Source organism: Canis lupus, chromosome 2, assembly GCF_003254725.2.
Source record: "Canis lupus dingo isolate Sandy chromosome 2, ASM325472v2, whole genome shotgun sequence".
Taxonomy (NCBI): Eukaryota; Metazoa; Chordata; class Mammalia; order Carnivora; family Canidae; genus Canis; species Canis lupus.
Genome location: NC_064244.1, coordinates 63,690,518 through 63,708,272, shown reverse-complemented (window position 1 = coordinate 63,708,272; position 17,755 = coordinate 63,690,518). Strand labels below are relative to the sequence as shown.

The 17,755-nt window shown below is 39.7% G+C and overlaps 1 protein-coding gene across 2 annotated transcripts in view; it reads left to right on the top strand.

The window, feature by feature from the left end:
• The window catches only part of HEATR3 (HEAT repeat containing 3), a 52,120-nt gene that overhangs the window by 26,531 nt on the left and 7,834 nt on the right, over positions 1–17,755 (top strand). The window contains exons 13-15 of one of the 2 annotated variants that reach the window (XM_025447293.3): positions 4,860–5,003; positions 9,008–9,184; positions 12,533–13,298. In XM_025447293.3, the coding sequence (XP_025303078.1) occupies positions 4,860–5,003; positions 9,008–9,184; positions 12,533–12,655 (444 nt within the window). In that variant the 3' untranslated portion in view covers positions 12,656–13,298. Of the gene's footprint in view, positions 1–4,859; positions 5,004–9,007; positions 9,185–12,532; positions 13,299–17,755 lie in introns of those variants that run through there. The other variant, XM_049104647.1, reaches the window with a different exon arrangement.

Genomic DNA, 17,755 nt, shown 5'->3' with positions numbered 1-17,755 from the left:
CATGTCTGTTAGAAGTATTCTCTCTGAGTGTCATTTGTCTTTTTCTGTAACATTTTACAGAAATTTTCAAGCATGCCCACTGATTCCACAGTGATCCCTCAGCATCTCTATGTGATGGGTGGTTTTCCACTTTTTTTTTAAAAAAAATTTATTCATGAGAGACAGAGAGAGGTAGAGACACAGGCAGAGGGAGAAGTAGGCTCCATGCAGGGAGCCCAAAATGGGACTCGATCCCCGGTCTCCAGGATCAGGTCCTTGGGCTGAAGGCACTAAACCGCTGAGCCACACAGGCTGCCCTGGTTTCCCACTTTTATTCTTTTCTTTTTATTTATTATTTTTTAAGATTTTATTTATTTATTCATGGAGACACACACAAAGAGAGAGGCAGAGACACAGGCAGAGGGAGAAGCAGGTTCCATGGAGAAAGCCGACGTGGGACTCCATCCCGGGTTTCCAGGATCACGCCCTGGGCTAAGATGGCGCTAAACGCTAAGCCATCAGGGCTGCCCTCTTTTCTTTTTATTAAGGAAATTTTCAGATATCTCTAAAACCAGAGCTAGTAGTATGATGAACCACAAGTGTCAGTGAGTTGGCAGCGTCCTGGCATCTGCATTCTTTTTTTTTTTTTTTTTGGCAAACATCCTGGCATTCTTGTTCCCTTCATCTCCCTTATACTTTTGTTTTTGTTCCCTAGATGACTTTAAAGCCAGTCATGTTACTTCACCATAAATATTTTATTACTGCTTCGTTATGTGTCTGTGACAGAAAATGGACTTCTAAAAAACTTAATCAGAAGTACTGTTACCCCCAAATCAACAGACATTGCTTAATTATCAGTTGATATGCAGCCTGAGTTCAGTTTTCTGATTGTCACAAAAATGTCTTTTTATTTGGTTTGTTCGAATCAGAATCCAAAGAAGATCCACACATTGCTTTGATACTTTGGTTTCAAAAAAAAAAAAATTTTTTTTAATGGCTTTAGTGAGATTTAATTCACTTACCAACCATACACTTCACCCATTTAAAATGTACAATTCCTTGGCTTTTAGTATATTTACAGATTCTTAAATCTTTTAATTTAAAACATTTCCCATACCAACCCCCCTTCTCTATATTATTTATTCATTAAAGAAGCTGTCATTTGTCCTGTAGTTTTTCCCATTATGAGATTTGGCCGGTTTCTCAGGATAGTATTGTTGTCGTGTTCCTCTATTGTCCATACATTCTATAAACTGGGAGCTAAGTCTAGAGTCTTAATTAGATTCAGGATCAAATTTTTTGGCAAGAATAATTCATACTGCTATATATATTTTCTACTTTTACATCACAAATTATATATTTTCATAAATTTGTGATGTTAAGATTAATTAGTGGATTTGGGGAGCCTAGGTGGCTCAGTCAGTTAAGTGTCTGCCTTCAGCTCAGGTCATAATCCCGGGATCCTGGGATCACTCCCTGAGTCAGGCTCCCTACTTAGCGGGGAGTCTGCTTCTCCCTCTCCCTTTGCCCGCCCCCCCCCCCCCCCCCGCTCCTGCATTCACTCACTTTAAAAATCAATCAGTCAATCTTTTTAAAAAAAGGTTAAAATGGGGGATGCCTGGGTGGCTCTGTGATTGAGCGTCTGCCTTCAGCTCAGGGCGTAATCAGGGGTCCTGCCACATTGGGCTCCCCACAGGGAGCCTGCTTTCCTTCTGCCTATATCTCTGACTCTCTCTGTGTCTCTCATGAGTAAATAAATACAATATTTTTTTTTAAGGGTAAGATGGCAAGTTTTACATTATGTATGTTTTACCACAACTTATTTATTTATATTTAGTCTAGCTTCTGTCCCTTTGCCCTGTTCTTTTGAGTAACTCCTTTTTGGGTTTATCATTCCATTGTTCTTATTTTGAGAACATAAGCAAATATGTAGGCATGTGTATTTCACCCTTTTTGCTTAAAGTAGTGTTTCTGCACCTTGCCCTGCTTTTCCCCCTTATTAATCATCATACTAAACCGATATCTTCCTCATTTCTTTTTTACAGCTTCATGTTCTGTTACTCCATTGTGTAGGTGTTCCTTACTCATTCAACCTGTCTGCTGTTGATGGGGTTCTCATTTCCAGTCCTTTGCTATTACAAATGGAACTGCAGTGAATAGCCTTTTTTGCAGATGTTATTTTATGTTTTTGCCATTGTGTCTTCAGGATAGATTCCCAGAAGTGGGCTTGCTGATTTGGAGAATAGATGGATTGGTGATTTTGCTAATTATTGCTGTAGTCCCCTCCTTAGAATTTGAGGCATTTTGAATTTCCTCCAGCAGTGCTTGAGAGTGCCTGTTTTGCTGTAGCCTTACCAACAGAGTTATGTTGTCAGGATGTTGGATTTATACCAGTTTGATAGGTGAGAAATTTTATCTCAATTTTAATTTGCATTTCTCTTATGACGATGAGACTGGATGTCTGTATGTGCTTTAAGAGCCTTTGCATTTTATTTCTGTAACTGTTACTGTTCCTGTCTTTTGCCAGTTTTGCTCTTGGGTTGGTGGTCTTTTTCTTCTTTGTGTATAAAGGCAAATCCTAGGGCCTTGCCCACAGTCCACTGTAGCAGAACCTGTGAGGAGGGGACCAGTGATCTATATTTTAACAAGTTCTCCTGGTGACTGGCATGCACACTACATTTGGGAACCAATGTGCTAAACCATCCTTGCTTCTTCGTTTCTAAAATCTTAATCAAAATTTTGATTAATGTGTCATTAGACCATACTACCCACTTCTCTTGGTCATTAGCCATTCACCTTGCCTTGGGCACCCTTTGTCCTTCAAGATTCTGGCTATTGGGCTTTATTACTCTTGGCTAGTCCTGTCATGATTCTGGGTGACTTCGAGTTCCACATGATGCTCCCCTTAGTCACCTGGCTTCGAAGTTCTTGGACCTTGCTTTGTCCAGAGGTCTGCTCTTCCCTCCTTCCCTTAGTCATTCCATGGCCACACCCTAGAGCAGTGCTCCTCAAACTTTATCTTGGTCCACAGTTTAATGAGTCTATCTCTCATGTTTTACTGTCAGTACAGTATGGGCTGTTGGTGTCTAGTGTTTAGTCTTTAAAGTTTTTTTTTTTTTTTTTTGCATATTTGAGAATTTTTTTCAAGAACATTTGACCCTCATTTTCTTTGAAATGGGAATTAGAAAACTCTATACTGTAGGGCCTATGGGAATATAAAGTATTTTTATTGATTTTTCATGATCTTCAGCAGTAGCTAACGGGATCAGTCTGACATTTAAAGACAATTGCTCACAGTTATTTTCTGGGCATTCATATATATTGAGACTATAAATTTTCAGGTTGGGTGTGTATTGGACATGAGCATAAAATTTGAGAACTAGAAGGATCCTGGCTCTCTAATGCTTTACAAGGAGAGGAAATCAGGGACCAGAGGTGCTGAGTGACAACACTAGGAGTGGAGTACAACTGTCCTGCTCCCTTGTCCACTTCTCTGCCGTGTAGGTTTGTGCGTATTGGGCAGCTTACATGTGTGACTCAGGCCTGTAGTAAAGTAGCGTGCCTCTAGCATCCTGGCAGCCTTGTTGTGGCTGTGAAGAATACCATGGTTGGTAGGATTGTTTTCATTAGAAGATTTCCTAAGAAATCTGGGCATATTAGCTGTTACCTTTAGATTTGGCAGAAGCACTGCAGATGATTCAGAAATGAGTTTGATTTAGAACTGTTGAGTATTTTTATATATTAATACCTAACATTTAGTGGTTCTTTATATGCATAATTTAGTCCTTATAGCAACTGCATGATGACTACTGTCCAGTGTTACACTGATGGGGAAATGGAGATGTTAGTGGAGGGAAGTATCTTACACAGGATTGCTGAGTGATAAGGAGAGGAGACAGGATGTGAACCCAGAATGTCAGATCCCAAACCCTTGGTCACCACACTGTGCTGCTCTTCACAGGTAATAATAGCCTGGCAATACAATACTCGAATTCTCTTGTGATACCTGCATCTTCGTGTGTGTTCAGATTAGCTTAGAATGAAAATTATCACTACACAGCAGAAGCACTCTATGATTTAATGGTTTTTACAATCATATTTACTGTAACATATACATCTCAGGGTAAGTTCTTAACTTGTATAGATTAGCCGAGTTTTATTAAAGCTACATGATTCTACTTATATTTTCAAAACATTTTTTATGATCATTGTTAAAAAGAAATTAGAATCTCTTTAGTGTGTGTACATCCGACTGAAAGTCTTTTTTTTTTTTTAAGATCTTATTTATTAGAGAGCAAGCACAGGGATGCCTGGGTGGCTCAGCGTTGAGCATCTGCCTTCAGCCCAGGGCCTGATCCTAGAGACCCGGGATCGAGTCCCAAGTCGGGCTCCCTGCATGGAGCCTGCTTCTCCCTCTGCCTGTGTCTCTGCCTCTCTCTCTCTCTCTGTCTCTCACGAATAAATAAATACAGTCCTTAAAAAAGGAGAGAGAGAGCACAAGCAGGATGGGGAGGAGGCAGAGGGAGAGAGAGAGGCAGACTCCCCACTGAGGAAGGAACCCACCATAGGGCTCGATCCCAGGACCCCGAGGTCATGACCTGAGTTGAAGGCAGATGCTTAACCCACCCAGGCATCCCCCAGAAAGTCTTCTTCAAATGAAATAAGAAATGAAGCCTCTCTTCTGGGCTAATAGCTGTGTTAGATTGAATAATGACAGTGACAGGAACAGGGCTCATCTTGGTTCAGGATTACCAGCTGTATTAAGGAATGATTAGGATACATAACTTTTCTGTCATCTACATTCTGTCTGTCCTGTTGTGCATGCTATTGGAACTGGTCGAGGTTAACACTATAAATACTCTCTTCTTCCTTTTCAACAGTGCATGACTCCTGATCAACTGATGACACTATGCACAGCCAGCATTCATAGTAGTAATACCGGGGTTAGAGTAAACGTTGTTAGTATTTTAGGAATCACAGGCAGCGTCCTCGCCAAAGAAGATGGAACACTGGAAACTCTTAAGGTAAAACTATATGCTTCCAACGTGAAACGTTAAATCATTAGAAACAGGAAAGGGTAACAGTTGGTATGGGATTTTTAAAAACTTCTATGTGGCAGCTCAGGTGGCTCAGCGGTTTAGCGCCGCCTTCAGCCCAGGGTGTGAACCTGGAGACCTGAGATCGAGTCCTGCATTGGGCTCCCTGCATGGAGCCTGCTTCTCCCTCTGCCTGTGTCTCTGCCTCTCTCTGTTTCTCATGAATAAATAAATAAAATCTTTATAAATAAATAAACAAAACAAACAAACAAATAAATAAATAAATAAAAACTTCTCTGAACATCATGAGAAGAAATCATGTTGAGAAGTTGCTTACTAAGGTACATTATTAAAATATGCCCTTTGGAATGATCAAACTCTATGAATTAGGTAGACACTTGAGAAATGAGTTGCATTTTCCCATATAACTTTATTCTGGAGATACTTTGTCAGAAATAAATTTGTCTTCAGTGAAGGGCCAGGTTCAGAATTGTCCCAGGTGTCTGTCTTTGCTGTTGCAGAGACTGTGTGGATATTATATTCTCCTCCTGATGAAGGAACAACTCACCAGTTGTCTTGGCACACAGGCTAAAGTATATTCTGAATAATACCACAGTCCACTCTAATATTCCATAAATTTTAAGCAGCAAGTACCCTAGGAACTCAGCATATTTGCTTCCAGCACTTTATCTCAGCACAGTTGCTCAGGAACTACACTGCTAGAGACACAGCATCACTAGTAACTAAAAGGACAGGGGTAGTAAAATTACCCTTCATTGTGCTAATAATAATTGCTGTAGTGTTGATTACTAATTAATGGGTAATAAACTGAATATTAGGACTTGCTCAAAACTTTACAACATTGACTGTTTTCTTTTTGTTTTTTAAGGAGGTTCCATGCCCAACATGGAGCCCGACACAGGGCTTGAACTCATAGCGCTGAGATCAAGACCTGAGCCAAAATAAAAGAGTTGGACGCTTGGGGTGCCTGGGTGGCTCAGTCGGTTGAGCATCTAACTCTTGATTACAACTCAAATTGTGACTTCCCTGTGTTGGGCTCAGTGCAGTGTCTGCTTTTCTCTCCCTCCCTTCCTCTCCCTCTATGCCTCCCCCTGTGTGCTCTGTCTCTCTCTCTCTCTCTTTAAAGTAAATAAATCTTTAAAAAAGAGAATTGGACACTAAACTAGACGGGCCACCCAGAGGCCCCAAGGACTGATAATTTAAAGAACCTTATTTTGAAAAGATATATACATATAATAAAAGATTCAGAAAAAACTAGGAAAGAGTATATAATAAAAGACCATTTCTAAATTTCTAGCCCCCCCTAGTTTGACTCTAAAGACACAGCTACTGTTACCCATTTCTTCTGTATGACTCTTAAGGATTTTTGATACATAGACCCATAAGTGAGAGGGAATATAGCTGTGTGGCTATGTATATGTATACATATACAGATGAGCATGTGCATGTTCAGTCACTTCCTGCCCCCCCAAGACTATAATTTCCAAAATTCACTTAGGAGGAGCAGCAAGTTTTTCTCAGGCATAATATGAGATTTTTGAAATATTTTTATTTGGTCACATTTCTGAGCATGAAGAAAAGTAGAAAGTACAATGAATTTTGTGTACTAGTCAAGCATATTTAACGATCACTAATAATCTATCATTTGCACTATATAGTTTCTTTGCTGGGTATGTTGAAGTATGTTAAAGTTAAAGCTAACATATTAAAGCCATTGTGTTCTTTTGCCCCTTTGGTTCACTATACATGTCTTAAAAATAGGGACAATTTTGGGGTACCCAGGTGACTCAGTTAAGTGTTGGACTCTTGATTTCAACTCAGGTCATCATCTCAGGGTCCTGGGATTGAGCCCTGCTTTGGGCGCCACACTCAACAGGGAGTCTGCTTGAAGATTCTCTCTCTCTCTCCTCCACACACACACACACCTCTCTCTCTCTCTCTTTCAAATAAAGAAATCTCTTTTTAAAAATAGGGACCAGGGATCCCTGGGTGGCGCAGGGGTTTGGCGCCTGCCTTTGGCCCAGGGCGCGATCCTGGAGACCCGGGATCGAATCCCACGTCGGGCTCCCGGTGCATGGAGCCTGCTTCTCCCTCTGCCTGTGTCTCTGCCTCTCTCTCTCTCTCTGTGTGACTATCATAAATAAATAAAATTAAAAAAAAAATAAAATAAAAATAGGGACCGTTTCTTACATAATCACCATTATCCTTAGATAATGAACTGACATTGTTTAACATGTTGTGGGTTTTTTTTTTTTTTAAGAATTTATTTACTTATTTGAGAGAGAGTGAGCATGAGTGGGGGGGTGGGAGTGGGGAGCAGAGAGCAAAAGAGAGAGAGAAGCAGACTCCCCCCTGAGCAGGGAGCCCAAAGGGTCTCAGTCCCAGGACCCTGAGATCAAGACCCAAGCTGAAGGCAGACACTTAACTGACTGAAGCCCCCAGGTGTCCCCTATTGTTTGTTTTTTTTTTTTTAAAGATGCTCATTTATCCATGAGAGACACAGAGAGAGGCATAGACACAGGCAGAGGGAGAAGCAGGCTAGGCTCCCTGCAGGGAGCCTGATGTGGGACTCCAGGATCATACCCTGGTCTGAAGGTGGCGCTAAACCGCTGAGCCACCTGGGCTGCCCCTCCCCTATTGTTTTTTTTTTTTTTTTCCCCTATTGTTTAATATGTCTTATGAATGGTCTATCCTTAAGTGTTGCCAGCTGTTTCAGAAACATCTATTTATAGATAGTCTGTTTAAATCAGGGTCTAAATCAAGTCTGCATGTTATGTTTGGTTTGGGATCTTCTAAGCTTCCCTCAATCTGGAAACTTCTCCTACCACTACCCTAGCACTGCCTCCCACCACTTGTTCTTTTTTTCTTTCTTTTTTTTTTTTTTAAGTAAGCTCTAGACCCAACATGGGGTTTGATCTCATGATCTTGAGATGAAGAGTCACATGCTGTACTGACTGGCCCAGCCCTACTACCACCTGTTTTTACCTCAGCTCCTGGGGTCGGCTGTCTCACAGTATCCAACCTTCTGGATTTGTCTGATTGCTTCCTTGTGGTGTGAAGCTTTGTTCCTTTATTCTCTGTGTTTTCTACAAACTGAAAGTTAGATCTAAAGGCTAGATTAGATTCAGAAATAGGTTAATCTTTTTAATAAAACTACTTCATAGGTGATACTGTGTGCCTCATAATTTATTACATCTTATTAACTCTAAATACTATTCTAGAGGTTATCTAGATTACTTAAATTTAGATAAGAAAATTAAGTAGGTAATGGACTTTCTAAGAGCCAGCTTGTTATTTACGTCACAGCTGGAGTTTGAACTTGCTGTTCTTAACATTTCCACTCTCCCACCAATAATACCAGATGTGCCCATCACCCTTAAGACATAAAGGGTGAAGCAGAACAGCCAAAACAAAATAAGTTTACCCTTGAAAAGTTCCTTGCAGATTGGGAATGACCTGTTCATTAGCTAGCTAATCATAAAAGGATAGATGGGTGCTAAACATCATCACTGGGAAGCAGAATGAGATTTAATGTTTTTATTTTTAATTGTCCTAGCGTGTTTTTCATACAATTTTATTTTTTTATCTAATTTTAAAAGCATATTTTTTTTTTGGTTACAGCTATATATCTGCATTTTAACACCATGGAGAAAGCCTTTTTGAGGGAGATAGAGGGGAAATTTTAATTTCTAAAACCAACCTTTCATAAAACCAATCATCATTTATGTATTTTAATTTATATTATTTAGGAATGTAAACTCTAATATACTTAATTTATCTTGTTGATATTATACTTGGTGTATTTATAAATATATGTGAAGTCTTTAATTCTTTCAAAGTTTTAATTTGTCTCTGGCATTTCTAAATTTTAAGATACCATGCGTGAACGGTTGCCACATTTAAAGTTAGTATTTATTTTGGAAACTGATGTTAGAATACTGGACAATAACAGCATGTATTATTGACTCCAGACCATTGGATGCTTTCTGCTTGAGGTTGCCACCAAAGATCCCTCCCTTGTGGTGGCAGGAGAAGCCTTGGATGCCCTCTTCGATGTTTTTGCAGATGGTAAAGAAGCTGAAAGGGCCTCAGTTCAAATTAAATTGTTATCTGCTCTGAAAGAATTCCAGCCAGTCTTCAAAATGAAGGTATGTAGCTCTTTTGTGTAGAAATGCTTTGGTCTCACCATCCTCCAAGAAGGGAGTATATGCAGTTCCCTCCATACACTCCCAGTGATTCATAGAGTGCTTCATCCATGGAACTGAAGAATGCTTGTTGGCTGAGTCAGAGCTCAGGCCTTTGTGTTGAATCACTGTGACTTGGGCCAAAATGGTGTGGGCAGGGTTCCTTTTCTATAAGAGTTCAGTAATACTAACAGTGCTTATGGAGAAGCAGTCTAGTCTGTGACCTGCAAAGCACTTTCATGTACATACAAATTTTTTTTATATCATTATAGGTGATAAATTAGAACTTGATTTTAATGTTAGGAATAGTTCCCTTTGGTGCTCCATGCTGGTCTTTTTTTTTTTTTTTTTTTTTCCATGCTGGTCTTTATCAAAGAATGTAGCTACCTTCATTTGCCCTTTTATTTATTTTTTGTTTCACTAGAAACATCAAAGCTAATTTTGAATCAAAAAGTAATTTTCAAGGGCACCTGGGTGGCTCAGTCAGTTAAGCATCTGCCTTTGGCTCAGTTCATGATCCCGGGATCCTGGGATCAAGCCCTGTGTGAGGCTCCCTGCTCAGTAGTGAGCCTGCTTCTTCCTCTCCCTCTGCCTTTTTCCCCTGCTTGTGCTCTCTTACTCTCTGTCAAATAAATACATTTATTTATTATTATTTTTTAAAGATTTATTTATTCATGATAGAGTGAGAGAGGCAAAGACACAGGCAGAGGGAGAAGCAGGCTCCCTGCAGGGAACTCAATGCAGTACTCGATCCGGGGACTCCGGGATCACGCTCTGGAGTGAAGGCAGGCGCCAAGCCGTTGAGCCACCCAGGCATCATTTACTTTTAAATCTTTGTCAAGAGGGATCTCGGGCAGCCCGGGTGGCTCAGTGGTTTAGTGCCACATTCAGCCCAGGGCCTGATCCTAGAGACCCAGGATCGAGTCCCATGTCGGGCTCCCTGCATGGAGCCTGCTTCTCCCTCTGCCTGTGTCTCTGCTTCTCTCTCTCTCTTTCTTTCTCTCTCTCATGAATAAATAAAATCTTTAAAAAAAAATAAATCTTTGTCAAGAAAATAGAAGTTTGGATGAGAAATTAGCTTACTTCTGTTGTTTTCCAGTATGTATTTGTTTTGTTAAATTTTTTTTGAGAATGAGAGTAGGAGAAGCAGAGGGAGAGGGACAAGCAGACTCTATGCTGAGTTTGGAGCCAGATGCGGGGTGATCTCATGACCCTGAGATTATGACCTGAGCTGAAACCAGCAGTCAGAAGCTTAACTGACTGAGCTACCCAGGTGCCCCCAATGTGTATTGCTTTCTTCTAACAAGCTTCTAATACAGAATTGATTGCTCAAGGAGAGAACTCTGTGATGACTTTTTAGGAGACTATGATTGTATGTCTAGTAATTTCAATTTTCTGAAGTTTTTTAAGGCATAAGAACTAGTTTTCTTTAGAAAACTAGCAACACACACCATGTACATTCTAAATTGTAGGCCCGTCTAAAGTCAGTGTTGATTTAAGGACAGCAGTGTTGGTTTGTTTTTAACATTTTCATATTTTGCTATCTTATATTTAAAAATGTCATCTTAGTGGCTGACATTTATTGAGTTAAGTTTCACCAATAGGTAACTTAAGTCTGGGGAAAAAACTTCAACAGTTTACCTTAATTACAGTTTGTTCAAACCTATAGGTTTTTTTTGTTTTTTGTTTAATTGAAATACAATTGATGTATAACATTGTATTAGTTTTAGGTGTATAGCTTAATGGTTTGATACATGTACATGTTGGGAAATAATTCCCAGAAAAAGTTTAGTTAAATCCATCACCACACATAGGAGGACATTTTTTTTCTTGCGATGAGAACTTTTCAGGTCTACTCCTAGTAACTTCCAAATTTACAATCAGTCGCCATGCTGAACGTTACATCCCTGTGACTTACTTAGCTTATAATTGGAAGTTTGTGCCTTTTTTTTTTTTTTTTTTGGAAGTTTTGGAAGTTTGTGCCTTTTGACCCTCTTCACCCATGTTTGTCTATTTTTTAAGCAGTGAGAGGTTTTACTGTTTATCATCAGTAAACAAATTGAGTGATATCTCTCCATGTAAAGGCAGATGTGCATTAGTATTTTACCCCCTTTCTTTTCCAAAAGGTAGCCTAATATATTCACAACCCTGCACTTTGTGTTTTCTCTTAACACGATCTCCTAGATGTATTTCCATACCAGTACATGGTGGGCATCCACAGGGTTCTTAAAGGGTGCAGGCAGGCCCTTGAAACATCTGAAAAAAGAGTCCACGTGGTAAGAAGAAAATATCCCCTATTTCCCTGCAGCTGCAGGAAAGCAGATGTAGTTAAGTCTTCAGACTGCAGAAGCAAATGCACGGAGAGGAGTTATGTAAACTATGAACTAGCAAAACAACCCCTAACCACTGGGAGGGCTGTTCTGATTGATTTTCCTACTTAATATGCATTGCTTTGGTAATGATGTTTAATTAAGTGTTTTTCTTTTCTCAAAGGTATAAAGCCCTAATGAAATTTCTTTGCTAGCCAGAAGGGCAGCCTGTAGTTTTTCATATGAAGCTCCTCTGTGAATGAAGCCACAATTGCATTAAAGACTGCCTGGTATATATTTAGCCCCAGGTTGCATTTCAACATGATACACAATGTATTTTACTAAAGAACTTCTCAAGAGCCCTGGCTCTCCAGAATTGCCCTGTGATTAGCAGCATCAGAATCACCTGGTAACTTGTTACAAATTCCTAGGCCCAACTCCAGACCTACTGAAAATCGGAAACAGTGGGTGGGCCCACCAATCTGTTTTTTAACAAGCCTTCCGGATGATACTGTTGCACACCGAAATTTGAGAATTGCTGCTCTAGACTAGAGGTGAAGTCTAGGTCACATACCATAAAAGTTACTCTTTTTTTTTTTTTTTTTTTAAGATTTTATTTATTTATTCATAAAAGACCTAGAGAGGCAGGGACACAGGCAGAGGGAGAAGCAGACTTCCTGTGGGGAGCCTCATGTGGGACTCGATCCAAGGACCCCGGGCCAAAGCCAAAGGCAGACGCTCAACCACTGAGCCACCAGGTGCCCCAAAAACTTATTCTTTTAAAGTCTACAATTCATCCATTCTTGTAACTATCATTTTTAAAAGTTGTATAATCTTAATTTATCTTTATGGCTCACACACTGTATTCTTTTACCTTGGAAATTGAAGATCTTTCACCAAATTCTGGCAGCTTTGTTCTGAAAAGAAACACACCCCAAATCAAAGGCTTTCTTATCTAAAGAAATTAGTAATATATACCAATTCACATATGATTTTTTGGCAGATACGAAAAGAAGGGAGAGGTAAATACAGTCCAGATCAGCTGTGTGTTCTCGACAATGTGAAGATGAATTTGAGAAGGTTTGTCGCTTATCAAGAAACTGTTGAGAAAAGACTGACTGCTTGAACCATTGAAAGAGAGACCAGTTCAATGTTAAAGAGTACTAAAGTGTTTCCTTTGAGTGTGTGTTTCTAAAAGTCATTTTTAAATCTCTTTATCCTGTACATTAATTTGAAGTTTATAAAAACTTCAAAACTTGTCAGAAACTCCTAAGCTCTGGGATCTCTGTGGCATTTCTAGTGTTCTCTTAATTATGTATCCAGCATGTTTTAATCACTGGAAACAATGAGTGGAAGAGTAGAAACAGAAAGTAATCTCAGGTGGTTCTTCGTGAGCAACAAAGAATCTGCCAAACAATCATGTTTTCCTTGAATTTTGCAGGAAAAGAAAATGCAAAGCATTGCTTGGATATTCTTTTAAGCAAGTATCATTTTATATTAGCTAAATCTCTAACTGAAATTATGAAGACAAGCTTTATAAAAGCTTTAGTATGGAGTATAACAATTATATTTTCCTTTTGTGCAGAAGTGAATGAGTTGCATTTGTATTCCACTATTCAATAGAATATGCTTAGGAATTAATGAGGTCATTGTCAGCCTCTATACAAACGGAGCTGATGAGTTACTGCTTCGTAACATCACTCCATGTCTAATTTGATATGGAATCAGAATTAGGAAATATTTTTTAATAAATAATTTTTTAATTGAAAGCTTTGTGTCTTACAAAGTCTTTATGAAAATACCAGATACCTGAGTTATTTGCTTGGTAATAGATATTGCTTCGACTACATGTGAGATACTAAAAACGGGACTTACAGCAGGAATCTCTAGCATTATTCTCAATGTCCTTGCATTAATGGGGTGACAGCTGGAGTAAGGGGGGGAATTTCAGTGGACTTCATTGTCTGAGAGGGGAGGCCCCTGGACCATGCATTTGCCTGATCAGAAGAGTTGTGGTTGAAGATCTAAAAATTTTCCACACTTGATCTCAGTTGTCCTGTTAAAAGGCCCAGTACCCAGGGTAGAGCTTACCTTTCTCATCTAGTTAACATCCATCACCTCACACAGTTAAATGTTTTTCTCTTGTGATGAAAACCTTCAAGATTTACTCTCTTAGTAACTTTCAAAGATTGTTTTTTTAATTTATTTATTCATGAGAGACACACACACAGAGGCAGAGACACAGGCCGAGGAGAAGCAGGAAACCCTTCCATGCAGGAAGCCCGACGTGGGACTCAATTCTGGGTCTCCAGGATCATGCCCTGGGCTGAAGGCGGTGCTAAATTGCTGAACCACCCGGGCTGCCCTCTTAGTAACTTTCTTTTTTTTTTTTTTTTTTTAATTTTTATTTATTCATGATAGGCACACAGTGAGAGAGAGAGGCAGAGACACAGGCAGAGGGAGAAGCAGGCTCCATGCACCTGGAGCCCGACGTGGGATTTGATCCTGGATCTCCAGGATCGCGCCCTGGGCCAAAGGGAGGCGCCAAACCGCTGCGCCACCCAGGGATCCCTTCTTAGTAACTTTCAAACATACAGTACAATATTACTGTCATTACCATGCTGTGTATTACATCCCTTAGTTATTTGTCTCATAACTGAAAGTTTGTGCCTTTTGTCTCTCTTCACCCATATTGCCATCCCCCGCCCCCCTTGGGTAACCACCGATATGTTCTTTGTATATGTGAGCTTATTTTGTTGTTGTTGATTCCCCATACATGTGAGATCATACACAATTTGACTTTCTCTAACTTATTTCAGTTAGCATAACATATCAAGGTTCATACATATTGTCAAAAATAGCAGAATTTGGGCAGCCCCAGTGGCGCAGCAGTTTAGCGCCGCCTGCAGCCCAGGGCGTGATCCTGGAGACCCGGGATCGAGTCCCACGTCGGGCTCCCTGCATGGAGCCTGCTTCTCCCTCTGCCTGTGTCTCTGCCTCTCTCTCTCTCTCTGTCTCTCTGAATAAATAAATAAAATCTTAACAAAAATAAAAAAAAATAGCAGAATTTCCTTCTGTCTTCTTTGTGGCTGAATAATATTCCTATGCGCACACACTACTTACTCTTGCACTTAGGTTGTTTCTGTATGTTGGCTATCATAAATGCTGCAATGAACATGAGGGATGCAGATATATTTTTGAGATAGTGTTTTAGTTTCCTTGGGATATATACACAGAAGCAGAATTGCTGGGTCATATGGTAGTACTATTTTTAATTTTTGAGGAATGTCCGTACTGATTTCATGAGTAGCTGTACCAACTTACATTCTCACCAACAGTGCTGAAGGGTATTCTTTTCTCTACATCTTCACCAAATTTGTTATCTCTTGTCTTTTTGATAGTGGTGATTCTCAGTAGGTGTGAAGTGGTATCTTATGGTTTTGAAAGAAAGAGTCTTCCAATGAAGAAAAGTTTCAGAGTTCTGCCTGCTTGAGATTTTTAGAAAATATAATTGTTTTCAAGGAGAATAAAATTTCCAGTTCTAGCACAGAGACTAATACCTAGTTGGTTTTTGATAAATATTTGTTGAATTAATAGATACTAGTGTGTTTCTGTTTTATTAAGCAGCCTCTAAAGCAGTTGTTGAATTCAGAATTGTCCTATAGAATAGTAGAAGGTGAGTTCTTACATTGAAAATGTGCCCTCCAGGGGCACCGGGGTGGCTCAGTGGCTTAAGTGTCTGACTCTTGATTTCAACTCAGATCATGATCTCAGGGCTGTGGGATCAGGCCCTGCATTGGGCTCTGGGATGGGCAGGAAGCCTGCTTGAGTCTCACTCTTCCTCTCTCTCCGCCCCTCCCCCTGCCTACCTCCCTAAAAATAAAAGAAGAAAATGAACCATCCAGAAATTTTAGATTCTGAGGCATTGATAGTTTGGCTTGTATTGCTACATTTAATTTTGCTCTTCAAACAACAAAGATAGGAAAAGATTAAATATACTTTATGGCTCTGTTTACATAATAGCTCAGTAGATCATACGAATATTATTCATAGCACAGTATAATAGAAACTTTTTTTTGTGTATGACTGTAGGAGAAAATCTATTTTAAAAGTGTATTTTTTTGTAAATCATCCAGAATAATCCATTAGGAATATGTACTATTTTAAGTGTTGAAGTATGAACGCATGTGAGATCCTTTGTTTTAGGAGATCTTTCTTAAGTATTCAACTACCATGGCATATTTGCCCAAGGAAATGAAAATCACTGCTTCACTTTTCATTTTCTTAACGTTGGGGGGGATGCTTTAAGATGGAAGCTCATTTCATTTTAAAATAGAATTTAATAAATAAATAAATAAATAAAATAGAATTTATTTTGAAATAGTCATTTAATTACATTTATTTGCAATTTTATCTTTTGCTTTTATTTAGCCTTTCAAAGAAATACCTTTTGAGTTGTCAAGATAGGGAAGGATTCTTATCTCTTCAGTGGTCCTGTTTATCCAGTTCTTTTTTTTCTTTAATACTCTCTTTTTTTTTTCAATAGATTTTGTTTATTTATTCAGAGAGATAGAGAGGCAGAGACACACAGGTTCCATGCAGGGGACCCTATGTGGGACTCGATCCAGGACCCCAGGATCATGCCCTGAGCCAAAGGCAGACGCTCAGCCACTGAGCTACCCAGGCGTCCCCTGTTTACTCAGTTCTGTTGTAGGCTTGTTTCCTGCCTTTTTGAAGTTGCATGAATCAGTATCTGATTGAATTTAACCAATATTGTAGGACATGAACAGTTTTGGGACTCACTTTGCAACATCCAAAAATTCTTTATTTTCAGCAACAATAGTAAAATTGCTCTGTAGTATTTTAAACATCCACTTTTAGCAGAAGGCTCCCTTTCTCTTCCATTTTATTTTTATAAAATATGGATTTCTAGTATCTACCTACTGCATGCATTCTGTCCCCTTCAAAAGAATGTCTGTCACTGTCTCTGTCTTAATATTGCTCAGATTTAAGTCTTCTTCTAAATAGACCATGATACCAATAGATTATCTGTTACAAAGAAATTCTTGGTCTTTTGGATGATTCTGCCATAGGACTTAGAGTGTTGTGGCACCAACACATCTCAAGGGTTAGTTGACATATTCATGGTGGCAACAAGAGGCCTGTGGCCAAATGGTGACTTCTTTTCTGGGACAGCTTCTTTTTTTTAATCTAGTTTTTTTTTTTTTTTTTTTAAGATTTACTTATTTATTCATTCATGATAGACATAAAGAGAGAGAGAGAGAGAGAAAGGCAGAGACAGAGGCAGAAGGAGAAGCGGGCTCCACACTGGGAGCCCGACACAGGACTCGATCCCGGGACTCCAAGATCGCGCCCTGGGCCAAAGGCAGGCGCTAAACCGCTGAGACACCAGGGATCCCCCCTCTGGGACAGCTTCTTATTAGACCATTCCTATGGCTGTACTGGGTCCCTGGTGCCCTGTGCCTGTATTTCCTGTCCACTTGCAGAACCTCCTTCCCTGTCATCAATTTTGTCACCTACTCTAGAACTTTATAATAAACTTTTTTTTTAAATTTTATTTATTCATGAGAGACACAGAAAAGGCAGAGACTTGGCCAGAGGGAGAAGCAGGCTGCCTGCGAGGAGCCTGATGCAGGACTCAATCCCAGGACCCCAGGATCACGACCTGAGCCAAAGGCAGATGCTCAACCACTGAGCCACCCAGGTGCCTCATAAACTATTTTTTGACAGCCATGATGAGTTTTTGCTGCTTAATCCCTGATTAATATTGTATCCTTTTAGAACTTTTTCTGGACATATCCACTTATATGTATAAGAATATACTGTTTCTGTATGGGAACATTGTGTTCTGTAACTTGGGCTTTTTCTTTAGCAATAATTTATAGATCTATTATGTCAGAATTATGGTTAGGTCTAATGGTAGACTTTCCTTAGAAAATGAAAAAGTACTTCATTTCTATTAGATATACTGTTGGATCTTAGTTTGATAGGTTGGGGTAAAGTTTGCTTTTCTCTGCCCTTTTTTTTTCTTAAGATTTATTTATCTAGGGCAGCCCTGGTGGCGCAGCAGTTTGGCACCGCCTGCAGCCTGGGGTGTGATCCTGGAGACCGGGGATCGAGTCCCACGTCGGGCTCCCTGCATGGAGCCTGCTTCTCCCTCTCCCTCTGCCTGTCTCTCTGCCTCTCTCTCTGTGTGTCTATGAAT